This window comes from Amphibalanus amphitrite, unplaced genomic scaffold (genome assembly GCF_019059575.1).
Source record: "Amphibalanus amphitrite isolate SeventyFive unplaced genomic scaffold, NRLGWU_Aamphi_draft 000664F_arrow, whole genome shotgun sequence".
NCBI lineage: Eukaryota > Metazoa > Arthropoda > Thecostraca > Balanomorpha > Balanidae > Amphibalanus > Amphibalanus amphitrite.
Genome location: NW_024882158.1, coordinates 39154 through 58396, shown reverse-complemented (window position 1 = coordinate 58396; position 19243 = coordinate 39154). Strand labels below are relative to the sequence as shown.

Here is a 19243-nt window from a genome sequence, read left to right as displayed (position 1 = left end):
ATGCATTGCCTAGTGGGTGCCTACCTACATGCCAACTTTCAGCGCAATCGGCCCAGTAGTTACCGAGATATTGCAACTATTACAAAAGTGACACCTCTTCGTTTTGCACGTGGCACGTGCATAAGGGGTCACCCACATGCATCGGGAATAGTCCAATACTTGGTAGAAGGAATGAAGCTACCCTACAAAAATTACCGCATGTAAATCGGTCAAGTGGTTGCTGAGATATAAGCGTCGCAGAATCGTGACCACGGCCGGCCGGCCGGCCGGCCGCTCATACTCAGAAATTTCCGTTATTCTACGTAAGACTCCGCTCGCTTCGCTCGCTCCGTAATAAAAATATCCATGAACACGTATTGAAGCAAGTTATCAGTGCGAAGCATCGACTAATATAATTTTACAATAAATAGTTTATAATACAACGTAGATCCATAAACAATGCGCACACTCAAGACGCTCAGCCTGGCAAACAAAATTAAAGAATTCGACATTTGCATAAAACATTGACTCTTGACATAACTAACATTTAAAGCTAATCGACCGCAGCATATGCTCAGCTGTAACGGTAGGAAACACGTGTGATGACGTCACATAAAAAGTAACAATAAGGCTACGGAGCGACTAGACGTTCAAATGTTGTCACTCACGAGCGTTTATAAAACGCCACTTATCTACAAGATCACATACGGATTGAATTACAAATATTCACACAGCAAGTTTCGGCACACGAAGTCCCATTCTATAACCACCATTGGAACCAGTGACGTCATGACTGACGTCATCATCAGGAACTGCCGTCAGTAGGGGAGCCCGAGGTCCTAAATGACCACCCCTAGCCGGCTCAGAAGCGCCGGACTTGATTCTAATGACATCATCAAAGTTAGCCAGGATCGGAACACGAAGTCTCGGATTAGCATCGTAATTCTTGCCTGAGGCGTCTTTCGTTTGTTGTTTTATGGCCAGCTGCGGTACCCGCACTCCAAGGCGATTGAAGGGCGGGGTGGTCCCTTTAGCTGTGGTCCGATCAACTGCGCTGTTTGCCGTGCGCAGAGGTGGCGCACGACCGTAAATGCCCCGAGGCGCCGCCGAGGTCACAGCCGAGGTCAGGGCCACAGCCATCGTGTAGACCAGAAGCGACTGCTGCATCATGCCGAGTAGTAGAAGAAAGCCTGAAAAGAGGGAAAAATGTATCAGTCATCAAACGAAAAGTTCCCTTTGGCATGCATTTAAAACGCAATACACATTACGCATGCTAAGCTACCTCGAAATTTCACTCGCCTTACGAATAAAAAGCTTAGTTCGTGAATTGCGTAAAACGGCTCTGGAAGGGGCAAAATCAAGTATCTGTATCTAATTACGTTTAGGTACACATTGTGATAAATTCTAGTCAGGTCAGGTTACTAAGGTCATTTTCGAATCCAGGCATAGCAGCTTTCACCATCTGCGCTAACTTCTCGGCCGAAACTATTTGACGATTCGCTTTCCCTTTGTGGAAGGCAAACGTGGGTCCCCTTACCGACCCACACTTCCAAGCTCAAGAACACTTTACAACTCGGGTAGATAATCAGTGATGCCCCCTTACGCTATGTCTCCACTAACCTGTGTAGACGTTGACTTATCACGGAGAGGATGTGTCAAATCTCTCCACTGCTTCCAATAGGGAGACCGAAGACCTTATTGGGAACTAGTGGCACACACGTTTAACTCTCCAAACCGACCAGCCGCGGTAGACTCTATCACTGACGATGCCAGTGCTCGATAAAACTGTGCTGTCTCCCCAGCCGACTATGTTGAGCGGACGGTATGCAAATCTTAAGTGACTGAGGGTCGCACAGGACTGTTTATATATTTGTGAAGCGTCTTCGCAGTGCCTTGGTCGGTAATTCCACCATGGAGAGTACGGTGGCGCATGTTTACAGTTTACTTACACGTCTCGTCCATCGGAAAGCACAAGATACGCGTGCGCAACGATCAAATAAACATTGACGAGGGTAACGGATTTCACTCAGTGGATTTTACGCTCACTTGCGTAATGATCGGACCACTTCGCTTCTTACAAAATGATCTACCCCATGCGTAGAAATTAGGCCGATATCCTTCGGTGATTTTTTTATTTAATGAGGGTGTGCCTCAAACATTTGGATTTGTCTGCATAATTTGCCCCGTTGATTTGTAAGTTGACTTGCGGTATCAAACAGGCTAAAACTTCAACATTTTAATGGCACCAGTAATGTTTTTATATACACCACTAATCCGTCCTATCCACGCACCACACTTCATCCGGGAAAGTCGTACCAACGAGCGTATACATTTATTGTTTATAAAACACATACAATCTGGTAACTGCACAGCACTATAACGCAACATTTAGAGGGCAACATAACAGCAGAACAATACATAGGGCCGACTTATGCCCGGCAATATCATGTGAGCTCCCCGCTCTATAAAAGGTGAATCTGGGCTCAATGGAATGTCTCTCCGTCCATCCTCTGTAGACGTGAAGGAGAGGGTGAACCTGCCTCTGAACTAGCCGTCCGTCTTCAGCATCACCGCCTGTCTTTCATCAGCAGCGATTTTCGGACCTGAAAAATCACACGGGACATTGTTAGTCACGCTGAAAGTACGTTAGACCATAGTCTACAGCGCTGAAGATTCCATAAATACGAAAACACAGCTTCTGACTATAAAATACATTACTCATTTGACGCCTTTGCGATATAACGTTTTGCGACTTAGAATTCGTACAGATTGAAACAAATGACTGGGTCAACTCAGCTCCTCTTCCCACCGACTCACAGTCAGGCCTGTCTGTGCCTGTAGTGATCCGGTACATACGAGCACAAGACCGGTACAGGCCAGTCACTGATTCCAGCTGACCTATCATCCGTGACCTCCTGTCCCAGCTTCTATCTGACCTCCTGAACATTACAGACAAGTGATCTCAACTACCGCACGTGAAAGTTTGACCCATGTCTGACCTGCAGGGCGGTACAGGTCAATACCGTGACCTCTAATTTATCCGTCGACCGTCAGTGAGCCCGTGACCCATCAGCCGCCGATCTGAGCTGGAGGTCGGCACATGGAGTCCTCTGACCCCCTTGTCAGAATCAGAGAACACGCGCATCCTCTGCCGTCCTCGACCCACCAAGCATGCTTTATCCTCCATTGATCACAATAGTTGATTCGCCCTGTATGACTCATTTCCGTCTTCAATGACCCCTGACCCGTATGTCCGACCTCCAGAAGGACACACGACAGTCCCCCGACCATCATTCCTGACCCCTCGCCGCCTCCGTTTGACCTGGAGGGCGTTGCAGGTCAATTCCCTGACCCGTGAGGCGACCCATCATCCCCGCCCCCTCGCCCCCTCCGTGTCACTGACCTGCAGGGCGTTGCAGGTCAGCCAGGATCGCGGCGTGCCCATCTCAGTGGCGTCCTCCCAGCGGTCGGTGGAAGGCGTGTAGCGCTCCACGCTCTTGTGGTACAGGTCCCAGCCCTCCTCGCCGCCTAGTACGTAGATGTGACCGTTCATCACGGCGGCTCCTGGCGGTGGGAGGGACGGGGGGGGGGGCGGCGTCAGATACCGGGGAGGAGGGGAGAGGGGTGACAAATGTATGAGAAAATACACAGGATAGACATAATGGACGGGGGGGGGGGTGGCGATGTCAGACATAGGGGTTGGAATCGAGCTCGATGGGTGGGGGCTTAGTAATGTGATGAGTGATGAAACTAGGTTAGACATTTTAGGCAGGAAAAAAAGACTGCCGAGGATACTTTTACACAGGAAGGTGACGGGACAAAGTTAAAAAATATGACACTGAGGGAGGAAACAATTACGACTACTTAGGCTGAGCAAGAAGCTAGTAGGTAATACATTTGACATAAACACTGATAGAGAAAGGTTCCTTTTTCGCACATACGCTATTCCACAGCCAAATATATGCTGTGCCCTGGCGCCTTTAGTGGGTGTTAACTTTTTATTTACTTTTTGCACAATAGCTAAGCGACGATGTTGGACGAAGCTTTGCGAGATACAGACAGACCACGTACCGGGCTGGTAGCGACACGCCCTCATTGGCGAGCACGGGTTCCACTGGTTCTTGTGTATGTCGTAGCACTCCACCTTGTTGGTGTTCTCCGTAGCGCCGTGCCACCCGCCTGGAACACAGAGGAACACGGGAGCACGGTCAGACGTTTTAGAGAACACTATATTTGATACACTGGCTGGCTAAGTATTCTTCACGAAGAAACATTTATGAGGATTTCATCTTGCTTATCAATCTCTAAAAGATGTGCAACCAAAATACAGTAAAACACATTTATCGGCAGGTCTAACGTTAGGTTAAGGCCAATGACGTATTTAGACCTGTCACACCAGATTAACACAAATGTCTTGTACTGTCACAATTTGGATGCATCATAGACCAGATGAAACATTCATTCTGATGAGACCAAAGGATTTCTTCATCGTCGCTTTCCTTCATCGCCGAAATAACCATCAATATTTGTATCATACATGAGCACCTCTTCAAGCACCAGTTCCCCCTCTAAACTTACCGATGATGTAGATTTTTCCGTCGAGCACACAGGCGGCGGATCCGCTGCGGGGAATGAGCATGGGCGCCAGCTCTGCCCAGGTGTGTGTGCGCGGGTCGAACCGCTGGACACAGGTGATGCCGTCCCCATCCTCACCGATCGCGCCGCCTGATAGGGCGAGAGGGGGGTGTGAGGGGTATGGGATAGAGAAATATAAACGGATAAACGATGAGAAGAAAAGTCAAGATAGGAGATGTAAGTTACTAAGGAAAATACACATAAAAGGAGGCAGGAAGTGGGAAAAATTGTAAAGAAAGAGAGATTGGTCAGGATTAAGGGGCCAGGAGAGGGAGAGGGAGCAAGAAAGCGGAAAAGAGAAATGGATAAAAAAATGCCACCATACAGTATGACTACACCACATATAGAAATCCGGCACCCATCAGTGAGTCCTTGACGGGCTGATTCAACGGTAATTCAGCCTCACCTGCTACGTAGAAGAAGCCGTCGTGGGCTGCCACGGCGGCAGACGTGATCCCGACCTTCAGCGGCGGCAGCTGCTCCCACGAGTTGGTCTCCGTGTTGTACCTGATGGCGGAGAGAATGTGTTGATAATATTGATCAGTCGAAATAAAGCACAGCACATGATTGGTTGGCCACTTGGAATTACCCGTTCTAATGGTTTAGAAGCTGCAGGTCTATAAAAGAGAACATTCCACTTTTTATAAGCTCCACAACTTACAATACATTTTATTGTAAAACACACAACTGCCGTCCAAAGCCAAAACACCGCATCCCAGGTTTTTCAAATTTTACAGGAGAACGATTTTAAGCTTTCTTACTTTGAGGTGTGATTTCTATGTGAAGGAATCAACATTCCGTGATAGGAAAAAGACCATTAGAATTGTCTGATCTTGCAGAATTGATACATTTATTCAAATTTCATAGTAATCATTATCATTTTACTTAGCATTCGATATGGTGTTTTGGCTTGGTTTGTATGTAAATTTCGTGCCTTTTCGCGAAGCAAAAACACCGTATCGCGTTTTATGCCCCAATACGGTGTTTTGGCTTGGATGACCTCCAAGTTACGGTAAAGTTGAAGCATACAGTTTACATGATGGAATGATCCATCGACAATTGCCAGCATTCGGAATCATCGATGCTGCATCATGTGTAGGAAATAGGCGGGTCTATATGGAGTTGGCGACAAAATTCACGAATAATTAGGGGAATGTTCTAGGGTCAAAAGCATTTCAGCAATACCTGCCAGACTATCACGTGGGCAAAGTAAATAAGATCGAAGCTACTTTGAATGCAGCAAACAGACGGCCCACCTCACTTTAGGCAAGGAAGCCAGTGGCGAATATCGAAGAGAGGCCGATCGTGATTGGGCTGACGACGGAGTGACGGTGACGGTGTCATTATGATGAAAGAGGTGATGATACATACGATTAGGTCTGGTCATGCTCCTTCGTCCCTGGCTTACGTGTCTTCAACTGAACAGCGTGGCAATGCCCGAGAACACCCGCAGCGTCAGAAAGGACTGTTATCATGTGGTGTCCGTTTGCATCGTCTGGGACGACGGGTGTAGCCGGACGTGGAACTGGTGGAGATATCTGGACGTGGCTGCATCACTTTTTTGCTTGAAACTTGGGACTTTCACCCAGTCTACAAAGGGGAGAGCGGAATGTGTTTGATGACGGAGAGTCGGAGACTGAAGACAAGCCGAGGGGGCGAACGTTTGATGCGTACATCGGGCTTTTCTACAAATTGGCTACAATAAGAAGACGGTGCTAAAAATAGTTAAATGAAGCAACGGAAGTTTTGCCATCTTCTAGTTATAGGACAGTCTTGAGTTCCACGCATATTCAAGCGTTCACTGGCCGCTTTCACAGGTACCGAAACCAACTGATTTCTGATTCGGTTTTGAGTTAACTTACCTGGCACGGCTAAGACATCGGCATTCATGCCGGTGTTTTCAGGTTAGATCGACTTTAGCGTCAGTCTGGATTGTGAGGTGGTTCGATTGCACACTGAACACTGAACAGCATCCATCAGCGGCCACTTTTGGACTGTGTGAAAGACCCAAGTTGCAAGCAAAAAGTAAATACCAGATACCTCCACCAGTTCAACGTCCGGCTACACCTCCCACTCCCAGACGATGCAAACGGACACCACATGATAACAGTCCTTTCTGACGCTGCGGGTGTTCTCGGGCATTGCCACGCTGTTCAGTTGAAGACACGTAAGCCAGGGACGAAGGAGCATGGCCAGACCTAATCGTATGTATCATCACCTCTTTCATCATAATGACACCGTCACCGTCACCCCGTCGTCAGCCCAATCACGATCGGCCTCTCTTCGATATTCGCCACTGGCTTCCTTGCCTGAAGTGAGGTGGACCGCCTGTTTGCTGCATTCAGAGCAGCCTCGATCTGAGCCACTTCGCCCACGTGATAGTGTGGCAGGTTAATTGCTCTAACGGCTTACATCTTTAAATATTATTCCTCTAAAAATTGTGTCGTTATTATTCTCGCCGTCAATTTTGTCATGAATTTCATATTGGGTAGCTTATTTCCGAAACACGTTGAATCATTCGTGCCAAAAGAGTGTATCTCAAGGTGATGGGGATTTACCGACACCAACCTATGCCAAAATACCGCATATCAGTCAATACGGTGTTTTTGTCACTGGTTTTGTCGGAAATCTCGTTCGAAATCAAAGCCAGAAGACCGCATCGCACGTGAAACGGTGGCATGAAGTGGCATAGGTTCAGCGTCCGCCAAGGCCAAAAGACCACATCGCTGTGATACGGTGTTTTGGCATGAGTTGACGACTTGAAACAACTGATGAATTTCACAATCACACTCCATACGGCATTTTGGTGGCACCAAGTAGCTAAATCATGGTTTATCCACAAAAGCCATAATACCTTATCGAATATAATAAAAAATATATTTTTGATACAAAACTATAAATGGTACAGCTAAACGCAGCGTCAAAAATAGATTGTCCTGGTATCAAAAACCATATTTCGGAAAAATGGCCCATACGGTGTTTTGGCTTTGGACGGCAGACAACTAGGCACTTCGTGAAGTTCCACAACATCTATGTCCCCCGAATCGTATATCACCTTTCGACGGAGTCAAGCCGTGCTGATCCGTCCCAGCCGCCTGCCGCGTACAGGAAACCGTCCAACACGGCTAGACCTGCCAGGCACCGGACATATATCAACATCATAATCCATTTCATGCATTCAGTACCGGAACTCATCCAAAAGAGATGTGGGATGGCACAAAGAAAATCATTTTTTACCTATCCAATATTAACAAAATGCGGCCAACATCGCCAGATCCGTCTTTGCAAAACTGATGTAAGGAACACGGTAAATCATTAACATCAATATTTTTATTTCTAATGATGAGTACCCATTAAAAAATGGCATGCAGGTGCAAATGTTCAAAATCAGACCGCGTACATTCGTTGCCACTGACTTCTATTCGATTACTCAGAAGACAAGTGGTGATTTTTTCGTGCTAATACCACCCACCTAGTTCTGATCGGGCGAACGCCATGCTGGCCATTTCCTCCCACTTGTTGAGCTGCGGGTCGAACCGCAGCAGCCGGTTACTGGCGTTACCGTCTGGAAACTCGCCGCCGGCGAAATAGAGCACGTTCTTACCCGTCACCACGGCGCCGTGCTTACTGTAAGAAACGGACGGGGAGGGGGAGTTGAGCTTACTGTAAGAAATGGAAGGGAATGGGGAGGGAGTCAGAGGATCTTACCAGTCCTTCGCCGAGCTTATTGTAAGACACCGCGGTAGGTAGACGAGAAATGAGATTAAGAAAAATCACAGAATCGGATAATCAGGGACTTATCATTCAGGGAGTCCGTAACCACCGCGATACCTAAGATGATAAACGGTGACGTGAGGGGCGGGGTTCGATCAACGATCCAGATGACTTTTGCTCGATTTAATTTTAATCTGGTTTTGGCCGAACCACTGAAACAAAGTGCACAGAGCCGATTCCATGCGATGAACGAGACGCGTAATGTCACGTTCGTTACGTTTACTGACAGACTAACAACCCTGACTGCGAACGGTACCTAGGTTTCCAAGCGAGGCCCACCGTCCGTTTGTCATGTAAAATCTCGCCAATGTCCACACAAAACTTGGTGAGGTCAGGACGTTCGGCCGGGTCAGGACAGATGGTTGGAACTCCCACTGACCTGACAGCGAACGGCAGGTTACCCAGTGAGGCCCACTGTCCGTCAGCCGGGTTGAATCCCTCCATGCAGCGGAGAACCACACGGTCATCCTCGCCTCCCGCGCACACAATCACCTGAGGGATGGGTACGAGCAAAGTCGGATATTGTGACAAATAAAAACACACTATCACCTACTATGGACGTCAAACCGCTTGAGACCCCACTTTTTTGCGATTATTTTAAAATGCGTCAACTCTCGTTGACAATATTCTGGCAATGTGTGTTTCAGAACCTGCCGAAACTTTTATTACTAAGGTATTTTGACGCCGAACGAGTATGAAAGGTACTTCTCATTCACTCGTAATGTTAAATTTCACGGAACGAATCTGCTGTTTGGGTAGAGGCTACGCGCTCATGGGGCGGAGCCACGTAATGACGTCAGCGCTAAGCTCCGCCCTACCCCTCCGGCGCTCCTTGCCCGGCGACCGGTCACTCGCGTCCCTCGCTCCATTCAGGCTTGATGGTGGTCGGTAGCTGGTAGCGGTAGCGGGCGCTGGTAGATGGCATTTAGAGCAGATGGCGCTGGTGGCGGGGCTCGAGTGTGGCCGAGCGCAAGCCTCTGCCCGGGCCTGAATTGACCTTAGCATTACGAGTGAATGAGAAGTACCTTCCATAATCGTTTGGCGTCAAAATACCTTAGTAATAAAAGTTTCGGCAGGTTCTGAAACATACATTGCCAGAATATTGTCAACGAATGTTGACGCATTTAAAAATTATCGCAAAAAAGTGGGGTCTCAAGCGGTTTGACGTTCATAGTAGAGATTGACACAGGACGTATAGGCGGGTATTGCGAGTAGAAGCAGGCAGTAAATGGGGATAGATCGGGTTTAAGATGCAAAGTTAGGCAATGAAACAGTCAGAAATAGCAACAAATTTGAGCACATAATGGATTGACGTGAATAAAGTCAGGCTTGACCATCACTAATCTAGGCTTCATCGATGAAAATTAATGCATATGCAAAACTGGGACACAATCAGTGTAATCTAGCCTGCTTAACGAAACCATTTCACTAACTCAACTCTACTCCACCTGCACAACAGACCCCTATAACTCACATCCACGAGTTCGGCGTTTTTCCGGGGCCGTGTCCTGGCCCCCTGCATGTCTCCCCGACGGTCCGGCAGTAAGTGATATAGCCTGAGAACAGAGACAGAAAACGTGCACAGAGGTCATGTCAATGTGAAGTGATATATTCTTATTAATTCGTCTACGAAGACGGTATTGAAAAGGTAAGATCATGGTGATGATGGAGTTGATGATTACGATCATGATACTTTGGTTTTATAATTCAAATTTTACAGGAATCAAGAAGCACGTGAAGATCAGTAACAAGCCGCATGGGCGTGCTGCGGCGCGGCCTGCAGACTCCGGAACGACTTCAAAGTCGCACACGTCCGCATTACACAGATAAAAATACACATTCCAGCCGTTGACAGCCACAGACGTACCTGGCCTCCTCGAGCAGTGTCTGACACTCTGGCGACGTTCGTACCACCTTCTGTTTGGAGACGCAGTCGTGAAGGAAGTACGGCGACAACAGCGGTAGGCGGACGTTCTCCAGAACCTGGCCAACACACAGAATGTACAACACATGCTACTGAGAGCCGAGGTAAACATGTAAGCTAGTGGAAAAGCTAAGGAAAAGACACAATATAATAATAGGTACTTAACCTAATTGGCAGAAACTTAAAGCGCATTTCGGTAGCTGGTTGGTATTAATATCATTAATCTAGGACATGTGTAACCTTTCTCACTCGACAAAGGCTGCAATGAGGACAAATTGAAATCATCAAGAGCAATGGTTTTAACCCTCATACATTCTGTATTTCTTTTAGAGCAAACTGTTCTCAATCGCGTTCAAATTCTTCCCATTCAATTTATCTAATTTTTCCACACCTTATCCCACGCCCGTGAACCAGCGTCACCTAGCTTCTCACAACTCCTCTCTCGACCGCGGGCCCACCTTATAAAATCCCTCCTTCCTCGCGTCCGGCTGATGGTTGAACCAGTTTAAAACGGCCGTAAATACGTCCTCCTCTCGCGCCACCTGCAGCTCGTCGGAGGAGACGAATTCGACCACCTTGGGCAGCGACAGGTTCAGAAACTCCTCGTGAGACGAGACGTCCGGGAAATTGCTGAAAGCGGGGGGGGGGCAGGACTGTGTGATACACCGGGGCTGATGTGGAAGCTAGCTGGCTGTGCAGCTGTGATAGCCTCTACACAGGGCCACTGACAAGCCACAGTCAAATCTTGATGATAAGTTGAAGTCAGTTGAGTGCAGGGTTGTGCTTGACTCATGAGTCGAGTCAGAAATTTGACTCAACTCTGATTCAAATGAGTCAGATTTGAGTCGAGTCGGATAAAATATTGAGCTGTTGAGTTGAGTCAGAGTTGAGTCGGACAAAAATATTAAGGCGTTGAGTTGAGTCAGAGTTGAGTCAGTAAAATAGCTTTTGACATTGAGTTGAGTCAAACATTTAGGAACATGAGTCAGCTGACTCAACTTTACATAAACACAAACAATATATATATATATATATATATATATATATATATATATATATATATATATATATATATATATATATATATATATATATATATATATATATATAAAAGCTTTTCATTCCCCCTCCCCCCCCCCCTACTTAACAACTTAGCCCTGGCCCTGCTGCCGGATTTTATTCACCCCTCCCCCCGCTCAACAACTTTTTTATCTGAGTCAATTTTGAGTCAACTCACTTGACTCAACATAAAATTTGAGTCAAGTTTGAGTCGACTCATATTTTCATTGAACCGCTTGAGTCATGAGTCAAGTCAAAGGAAAAAATCAGCTCCTTGTTTGAGTCAGAGTTGAGTCAGGGCTTTCTGAAGTTGAATGATGAGTCGAGTCGGCAAATTTTTTTGAGTCGAGCACAACCCTGGTTGAGTGGGACAGGCCGTGTCCGGCTTTGAAGGGCACGTTAAACTTTGGCATCTAAATTCTCCCGTTGCCCGGAATTGCGCGATCGGACGGTAGGGGTCGGGGTCTACGCAACAAGCTCTGCTTAAGGCCGCCCCACACTGAAACTCGCATGCGGGTTGCGGGTTTTTGAATTTTCGGGTTTCTTCAAAATTTAATTATACAATATATGCTGAGTGACCCACACTACCATCTGCCAAGTGAGTCTGCATGTTTTTAGCTTGCGAGCTACCTTGCATCGCATTCCAAAAGTTGGTTTTGAGTCAACTTTCGATTTTCCTCGCTGCGAGGTCTGCGAGTTCTGCGAGGTTTGCGGGTTTTTCGTTGGAGTCGAATTTTGGTTCGTTGCGCTGGTAGTGCGACTATATGTAAGTTTCTGAAGGTGTACCGGCTTCACTGCATTCATAAAGTTACCATAAGGGAACGGTCTAATCACTCTATGAATTAATATTATGCCCGCAAACTGAAAACCCGCAAACCCGCAACCCGCATGCGAGGTCCAGTGTGGGGCGGCCTTTAGCGTGGGCTCCGGCTCTGTCAATCCGTCCATTCAAACATTCGAGCTAAATTTATAAAAAAGGACCTCAAATACGTCAACATATCAATTCGAGCTTCCAAAGTCAAGCTACAAACTGCTTAGCGTAGCTCACCCAAACCGGGGCATTACCGTTGCAATAAATTGTCGTCATAATAAAGCGATGAGCACTATGGGCTGAAAGACAACCCTCTATGGTGTTGGAGATCCTCTGAAAAAAACACGTTTTAAACGGCTCGATTAACCTAAGCTACGATATAATTCACGTGGTACAAGACTGTTCTGTAGGGAAACGTCGTTCCCTCTCGAACTGTTACGTCCTTCTCCACTCGGTTCATCCGCCCACCTGAGCGCAAACTCCTTGGCGAGTCTCTGCAGTCGCTCGCAGTTCATCGTCTCGGCGAAACAGTGGATTCCCAAACAGTTGGACGCATCCATGTGTTTTTCCATAAACAGCGAGCACGCGTCGCGAACAGACAGCACCTGGCGGACGAAAATGGAAGCTAAGTTACCGGACACGGCCGTTAGGTGACACTAGTTTGACCCGATCTGTATAATCGTCTAACCGACCACAATGCTTGTTTACGGATATCCCCGTAGATAAAATACATCATCGACAGTGAAGCAAAGTGAACAGCGAAGATCAGATAAGCAGGGAACTTCTCAAGACTATCATTTTCCTCGACTGACGATCATATTTGCTACTAGCATGCGGACCACTTATCCCCGTACCTCTGACCCCTCACCCCAGGACGCGCCCTCTGACCCCGGGTGACTGTGACCATCATCCCTGACCTGCAGCAGGTTGGAGGCGGCCATCAGGTTCTGCACGTTGCCCTGCGTGATGCTGACGGAGCCAGTGTAGGCGAACTGCAGCAGCGTCTCCAGCATGATCGGTTCGATGTCCTTCAGCGTCACCTCCCGGTCGTGACACTCCTTCAGCTGGCTGGTGAACATCGCCTGGGGGCACACGGGTCAGCGAGGCTAGAGCGGCGGAATTTCAGGCACGGTAGAGTTCCGAATTCAGGTTTCGAAGTGTGCTCAAATTTCTAACAGTCCACAATGGACGAATTTCAAGCATGACAAAAAAAAAAATTAATTCCGTACGATCGTGAAACTGGGTAGACAATGAAGTTCTAATAGCAATAAGGTACGATATTGTGGAAAATTTTATAGGCCGACAGAGCGGAAAATATTCATTTACGATACATACAGTTCGGGGCGAATACCTTGCGTACCTCAAGAGACAACTCCTACCCAGACTAGCCTATGCAGATACGTTCCAAGCGCGATTAGAATATGTATACAGACTTTCGTTCGATCACCTAGAATGACGACTCTCGACACTGATATCCGTTTACAAGACAAGGTGCTATGTTCATCGTGCAGTGGGTGTTTTCAGACAGATCGGTCGAGCCCAAAGAGCAAAGTTCCAAACGTGGGAGAGTGACAAGTGGCGACGTTGACACCGTAAAAGTGCGAAGTTAGGACAATATCGATGTGGAGGTTGAGAGTCGACAGTCGCCGAACGCTTTCATTCCGGAGAAATAAAAGAGCAAATGCATCTTCCAGTGCACCAACAGTCTGTGGTGTAAAAGAACCTAAAGTGACGTTTGCTACGATGCGAACATTTATTCCCCTCCCTTCACCACAAATATCTATTTCCACCAATTAAACGAGATTTCAGAGTAAAATGATGCCACGGAAAAGGGAGACGAGATAATGTAGAAGCTCATATTCACTCACCTTGAAGTAGGGACTGAAGGCGGCGAGCACACACTTGTGCGCCGGAAACGTCTGCTCCCCGACACGGATGATGACGTCACAGAAGACGGCGTCATCGCGCAGCTCATTGAGCCCCTCCAGCACCTACCGTACGATATATGACGTCATACAGTGGCACAGAGGGTTCAACGGTCTTGACTGAGCCTGTGAGCCAACATGTGCCCAAATAAGCATTCGTTTCCAAATACATCTTGCATTTGCATTCTAGTGCATTCCAATTTTGATTATTTAATACATCGCAATATATGCCAACCACTGAGTTTTTATTCTTTTTGCATGATCTAACGGAAAAAAATCACGCGCCATTATGTTCAGCAAATCGAAGGATACGTACCGCATCAGTTGTATTATACAAATGAATCAAACACTAGCAATCATCCTATCTATACCAATACGACATGGCTCAGCATACACAAGTAACAAAAAAGTCGAATGACAACCTCCTGTGGCCTGTAAACTAGTGAACAGAAGTCTACAACGGAAAGAGACCTTCCAGATCAGTTGTCGCCACATCTCACAAGTAACGCGCTGATCTCCTTTCATTCCCATCAATCTCGCTCACACACACACAAGTGCATCTCACGCTGCCCAAGGCCCCAACACAACCGTGCTGACTGCCAAGCTCGTCGTTCAGAGCCAACAAGTTCAGTGTGTCTAAATACACGCCCATATTTCCTACACTGCCGACGCCGCTTGGGTACGAACGCACCGAACGACTCGGGGTATATTTTACCAATACTGACAAGGCCTGACCGACGGATAGATAGATAGACATATATGTACAAAAAAAGAGTGTAAAAGAGTGTGTAGATAAACAGAGAGACAAACCAGTATCAGAAAGACAGGAGGACCTGACGGACGGACAGACGGACGCACAGAATAACAGACTGCTGACGCGGGTAACACCGGGTCAAAGTTCGCCAACATCGTCAGGAGGCCGGACACAGACCCTCCCTAAACAGAGCCCATTCTCACTGCGACTCGAAATGCAAGCTGGGGAGGGGGAGCGAGGGGGAATAAACCTACAACCATCGTCCATATCAGCATAAAAAACTCAGTAAGCAACGAGATTTGCGCTAGTTAAGCCAACTCTGCCGCAAAAGACGAGAATGGTCTCGTGAATTTTTAAAAGGCCGAAAAACAAATTCGGTTAACTGCTAGCTAAGTTGAATTGATAACACAGAAAGACTGATAAAAATGAGTAGGTAGATATGTTAAAAGTATAAAACCATTCTTTATATGTTTGGCCAAATTTTAACCCTAGCCCGTATAGGGAGGGGGGGGGGTCCAACGGACCCAATCGGTATTCCGCGAATAACTCGCGTAAAAAGCGGCCGATCGCGACGAAACTTTCAGTACCCTCGAGTTGGTCAATTTTACACCTACCCTGAAAATGTCATGATCCTGACCCAAATGACCTTTGACCTGTGACATATTTCTTAAGGTCATGTTTGGCCGGAATCGCGATTCTGCGTATGTCGCCTCGCATTAGCCGTGCGTTTGCAGTCTTTTCGTGGTTTCGAGCATTTAAACATGTGATATGATGTTCCCATGCATTAGGGTGAGTGTCAAGGTCACCTGAAAGTCAGGTCAGGTCATTGACCTTTGATGACCTCGGTTCACTTTTTCGAGTTTTACATGTTTCTAGGCTAGTTTTTTAGCTGAATTCGAATTTAGAAAATATTTGAACATTTAAAGGGACCCTCCCACCTTCAAAAAAGTTAATGAATTGGCATGAAAGTGATGTCGCTCGGTTCAGAAAGAGCAAAAACGAATATCTACCAAATTTCATCGAAAAATATTCACCGGTTTTCAAGATATTAGACTTTTACTTTTGTTTACTTTTTGGGATCTCCGCTGTTCCTAGCGACTTTATTTGAAAGTGCGGCATTTGTTGCGCGCAAAGCAGCATATACCACCGCGTGCTACAAAACGTTTTAGTCAAACATTTAACGGACGTTCGAAAGCCTGATGACGTCATCAGATTCCCGTAATGGTTAAGAGATAGGGACCACGCTGGTCCCACCCTGCAAGTAAAGGGAAGAAATTTCTTGAACACCATAAAGCTGCGGGGGTTGCGACCAGGATAAATGGTGGTTTCTGAGCCTGGCCGCAAACTTGGCTATCTCAACTCAAAACTAATGTTAAGGTGGGAGGGTCCCTTTAAGAAGTAGCTTTGGTGCCTTCGTAACATGTTACGAAGCTGCCAGAGGCGGTTGACACGTACCTACTATGAATACCCGTCATGACCCCTACTGGTTGACCTGACCTGACCTGACCCGACCTGGTCTAAATGCCTAAAGACATCATCTGTGATCAAAACTAACACGATATTCGTGATCAGCACACCGGAAAAACCTTAGCAGCCACACTTTACGACTTTCTAACAGGTCCCGATTTTCCCGACTTTTGGGTCATTGACCTGACCTAGAAGGTCAACCAATGACTTAGGACCTTAAAATTGGGTATCATCGGCTTCCTCTCGTCACAGGCAGCACGCTCTCTTTTTCCCGCGAAGCTCTAACTCGATCAGGGGCGAAATTGCAAGAAGGGGTTCAACGGACCCCCCCCCCCCCTTATACGTTCGATGCTGGTTCCAATATTCCAGGGTTCCAGGGGGAGGGGGAGGTACTCGTCACATACCTAAATGATAAAGCGGCAAGATGTCAGAAAACTATGCCTGTAGAGAAAGAGTGCGCCCCACACAAAGAAAACAATCATCGATTTTATACAACCTTTGACTAAATCCCTCTCAGAAGCCAATGCCATACCTCAGTCCCTCACCAATGAAAACTATACACACAAGGTTGGGCTGTCTCCCACCATTTTCCCTATTCCCAGAACAGTTCTCAACGTGATACCAACTCACCGCCTTTGGATGTCCAATGTTGTTGTAGTTGTACTCATCGGCAGCAGCTAGATCGTGTTCCAAATCCTCCAGGGATCCTTCTGAGAGACACAGCGTAGACGAGACGCTGGCACGGCGCGGCAGCGTGTTGGACATCCAGGTGATTGGCCGGAATGGCTGGAGGAAGCTCCCACTCCAATCGTCCCACTGGGGCAGGGGTGCGGCGGCAGCAGCGCCCGCGGCACGAGCTGCATATGCGCCGCCCTGTGCGTGCCGCCTCTGCCGCACTGAACGGCCCGGGCTGGGCAGCATCTCAACAACTGTGGGCCAACAGAAGTCACATGAAGACAGGCAGTTGTGATGGACTCAAATTCCAAGTGACCAAATCTAGTAACAAAATTCAAACAAACGATTTTTTTTTCAATAAACAAAAACCAATTTGCTTTAGTATTTTTTACATTAATGATTAGCTGTGATGTTTGAGTTTTGACATTCCTGAAGTAATGACAAGGTTACATCCAAAACATAATTCAAATTAGTTTTGAAGGGTAGGTAGAGGTAGTTGTAAAGCAGGCGTCACACTTGTCTTTTTCCAACCAAGGAGAGGCGCTATACCCAAAGATGCTTTCTAATCAAACCAAACCAAACCAAAGGGCTGTTTGGCTGCACAGCCAAAATGAAATATACAGTATGCTGCAGCATGCATGCGCAGTGAGGGCTACATCACTCGTTAGTCCCGTCCACACCACTGCGTCATCACCTGTGTGACGTCACCTACTGAAGCATACTTCTCTTTCCTGCAGCCGGAAATTTGGTGCTGCAGGAGACGAAAGTGACGCGGATTAAAGTTTACTGTCCAATACTTCTTATTGTAAGCTGTTTGTATGCTGTTTTTTGGTATCATTATCACTCTTTTCAGTGGTACACTCGGGGGCAGATTGATGTTCCACCACTCCCTACCCATTGGGCTCCCATGGCTCAGCACTGGCTGCTGCCAGTGGCAGCACTGGCAGCACTGGCACTGGCAGGCAGTGCTGAGCAGTGCTGAGGGCAGGCAACACTGGCAGCAGCCAGGGCTAAGCCATGGGGGCCCGATGGGTAGGGAGTGGTGGAACATCAATCTGTCCCCGAGTGTACATTGCTGTTACCCACAATTCAATGCATTTAAACTGTTATTTTAACGACACAGCAGCGCTCGGCCTCTGCGTGCCGGTGGAGAGTGGGCGGTGCCAGACGGTGGATATCACCCAAGTATGATGCACGCAGCACAGATCTAGGTATACTGCTAGCTGCAGGGACCCGAAAAGCCCTCAAACCTAACCAAACCTTACCTACAACCTATAACCTAAAACCTATCACCTACAACTTAACCTACAGCATCTCTCCTAGTTCTTGGATGGAAAAAACAACTGTAATGACTAACGCCTGCTTTTAGGTACTACTTACTTACAACATGAAGTAGGAACCTATCTGATAAACAGTAGGTACGTACCTAGAACTACCTTGATTAGCTCTTCTCACCACCCAAAGGGCAAAGACCTGAATTATGCAAAATCAAACCAAGCGAATGAAATCTCGTAAATATCGCGGCAAAAATATCGCAGTTTCCCAATTCAACACATAACTCTCCTAACCGCTCCTGACTCTCCTCACTCCCAGTCCTCCCCGTCCTCCCAGTAGCCTTGCTCAAGGCTATGCCTTCCTCTCAGCATAAATAATGACGAATAGCGCACTTGAGACATTCACACATAGAAGTTACACAGATATTTTGCATACTTGGTTCCATGACGTATTTGTTGTATTTTACACTTCCACTGAATTTCACAATAGTTATCTATGATAGTTTTTATTCAATCGGAGCAGATGAACTCAAATACCAGGCAATTTTTTGGTGTTCATTTCATAAAAGCATAGTATCTATGCATACAAAGCTTTAAAACTCGTGTTTGCGTTCGTTGCCACCATAGTTACAACCAACAAAAGATAGCTTGTTTTTAATTTTTGCAAGCTCTGATAAATAAATAAAAGTGATATTGATCATCCATCAAAGATTCCCTTATATACCTAATAGGCAATGAATGCAGATATTGATACATTTTAAGTTTAACCCGTTTAAATTAATAATCAGTTGTAATTCTCATGACGTCATTATATTTGAACTTCACAGGTGTCATGCTCCGTTTGACGGCAACCTTAGCCCTGTTCAAGTGTCTGCGGCCGCCGCGGCTCCCGCGGCCAAAAAGGCGGAGCTTAGCTGGCGGCCAATCAGGCGAGAGCAGCATTCTGGGTAATGCGTAGCTCTTCCT

At 46.9% G+C, this 19243-nt stretch overlaps 1 protein-coding gene and 1 long non-coding RNA gene across 5 annotated transcripts; both read right to left on the bottom strand.

Annotated features, from left to right (window-relative positions):
- Positions 1-392: 392 nt before the first annotated feature.
- On the bottom strand, positions 393-1822 carry LOC122364247. Its single transcript, XR_006253528.1, has 2 exons — positions 1600-1822; positions 393-1169 (listed from the first exon to the last, which is right to left on the bottom strand). It is a non-coding gene; the product is annotated as an uncharacterized LOC122364247 (long non-coding RNA).
- A 474-nt stretch (positions 1823-2296) lies between these two features.
- On the bottom strand, positions 2297-18679 carry LOC122364246 (kelch-like protein diablo). Of its 4 annotated transcripts, none has more exons than XM_043334447.1 (16): positions 18430-18679; positions 16959-17257; positions 14051-14173; positions 13100-13264; positions 12651-12787; positions 10771-10942; positions 10256-10371; positions 9863-9944; positions 8768-8880; positions 8087-8241; positions 7670-7745; positions 5021-5121; positions 4558-4704; positions 4051-4158; positions 3383-3543; positions 2297-2582 (listed from the first exon to the last, which is right to left on the bottom strand). In XM_043334447.1, exons 2-16 carry the CDS (start codon positions 17247-17249, stop codon positions 2547-2549), a joined length of 1983 nt encoding a protein of 660 aa, XP_043190382.1. In that variant the 5' UTR covers positions 17250-17257; positions 18430-18679; the 3' UTR covers positions 2297-2546. The 4 variants fall into 4 exon arrangements, with proteins under 4 accessions (XP_043190382.1, XP_043190380.1, XP_043190381.1 ...); XM_043334445.1 differs by having other exon boundaries at positions 18384-18622; XM_043334446.1 differs by having other exon boundaries at positions 18572-18598.
- Between the last annotated feature and the right edge of the window lie 564 nt (positions 18680-19243).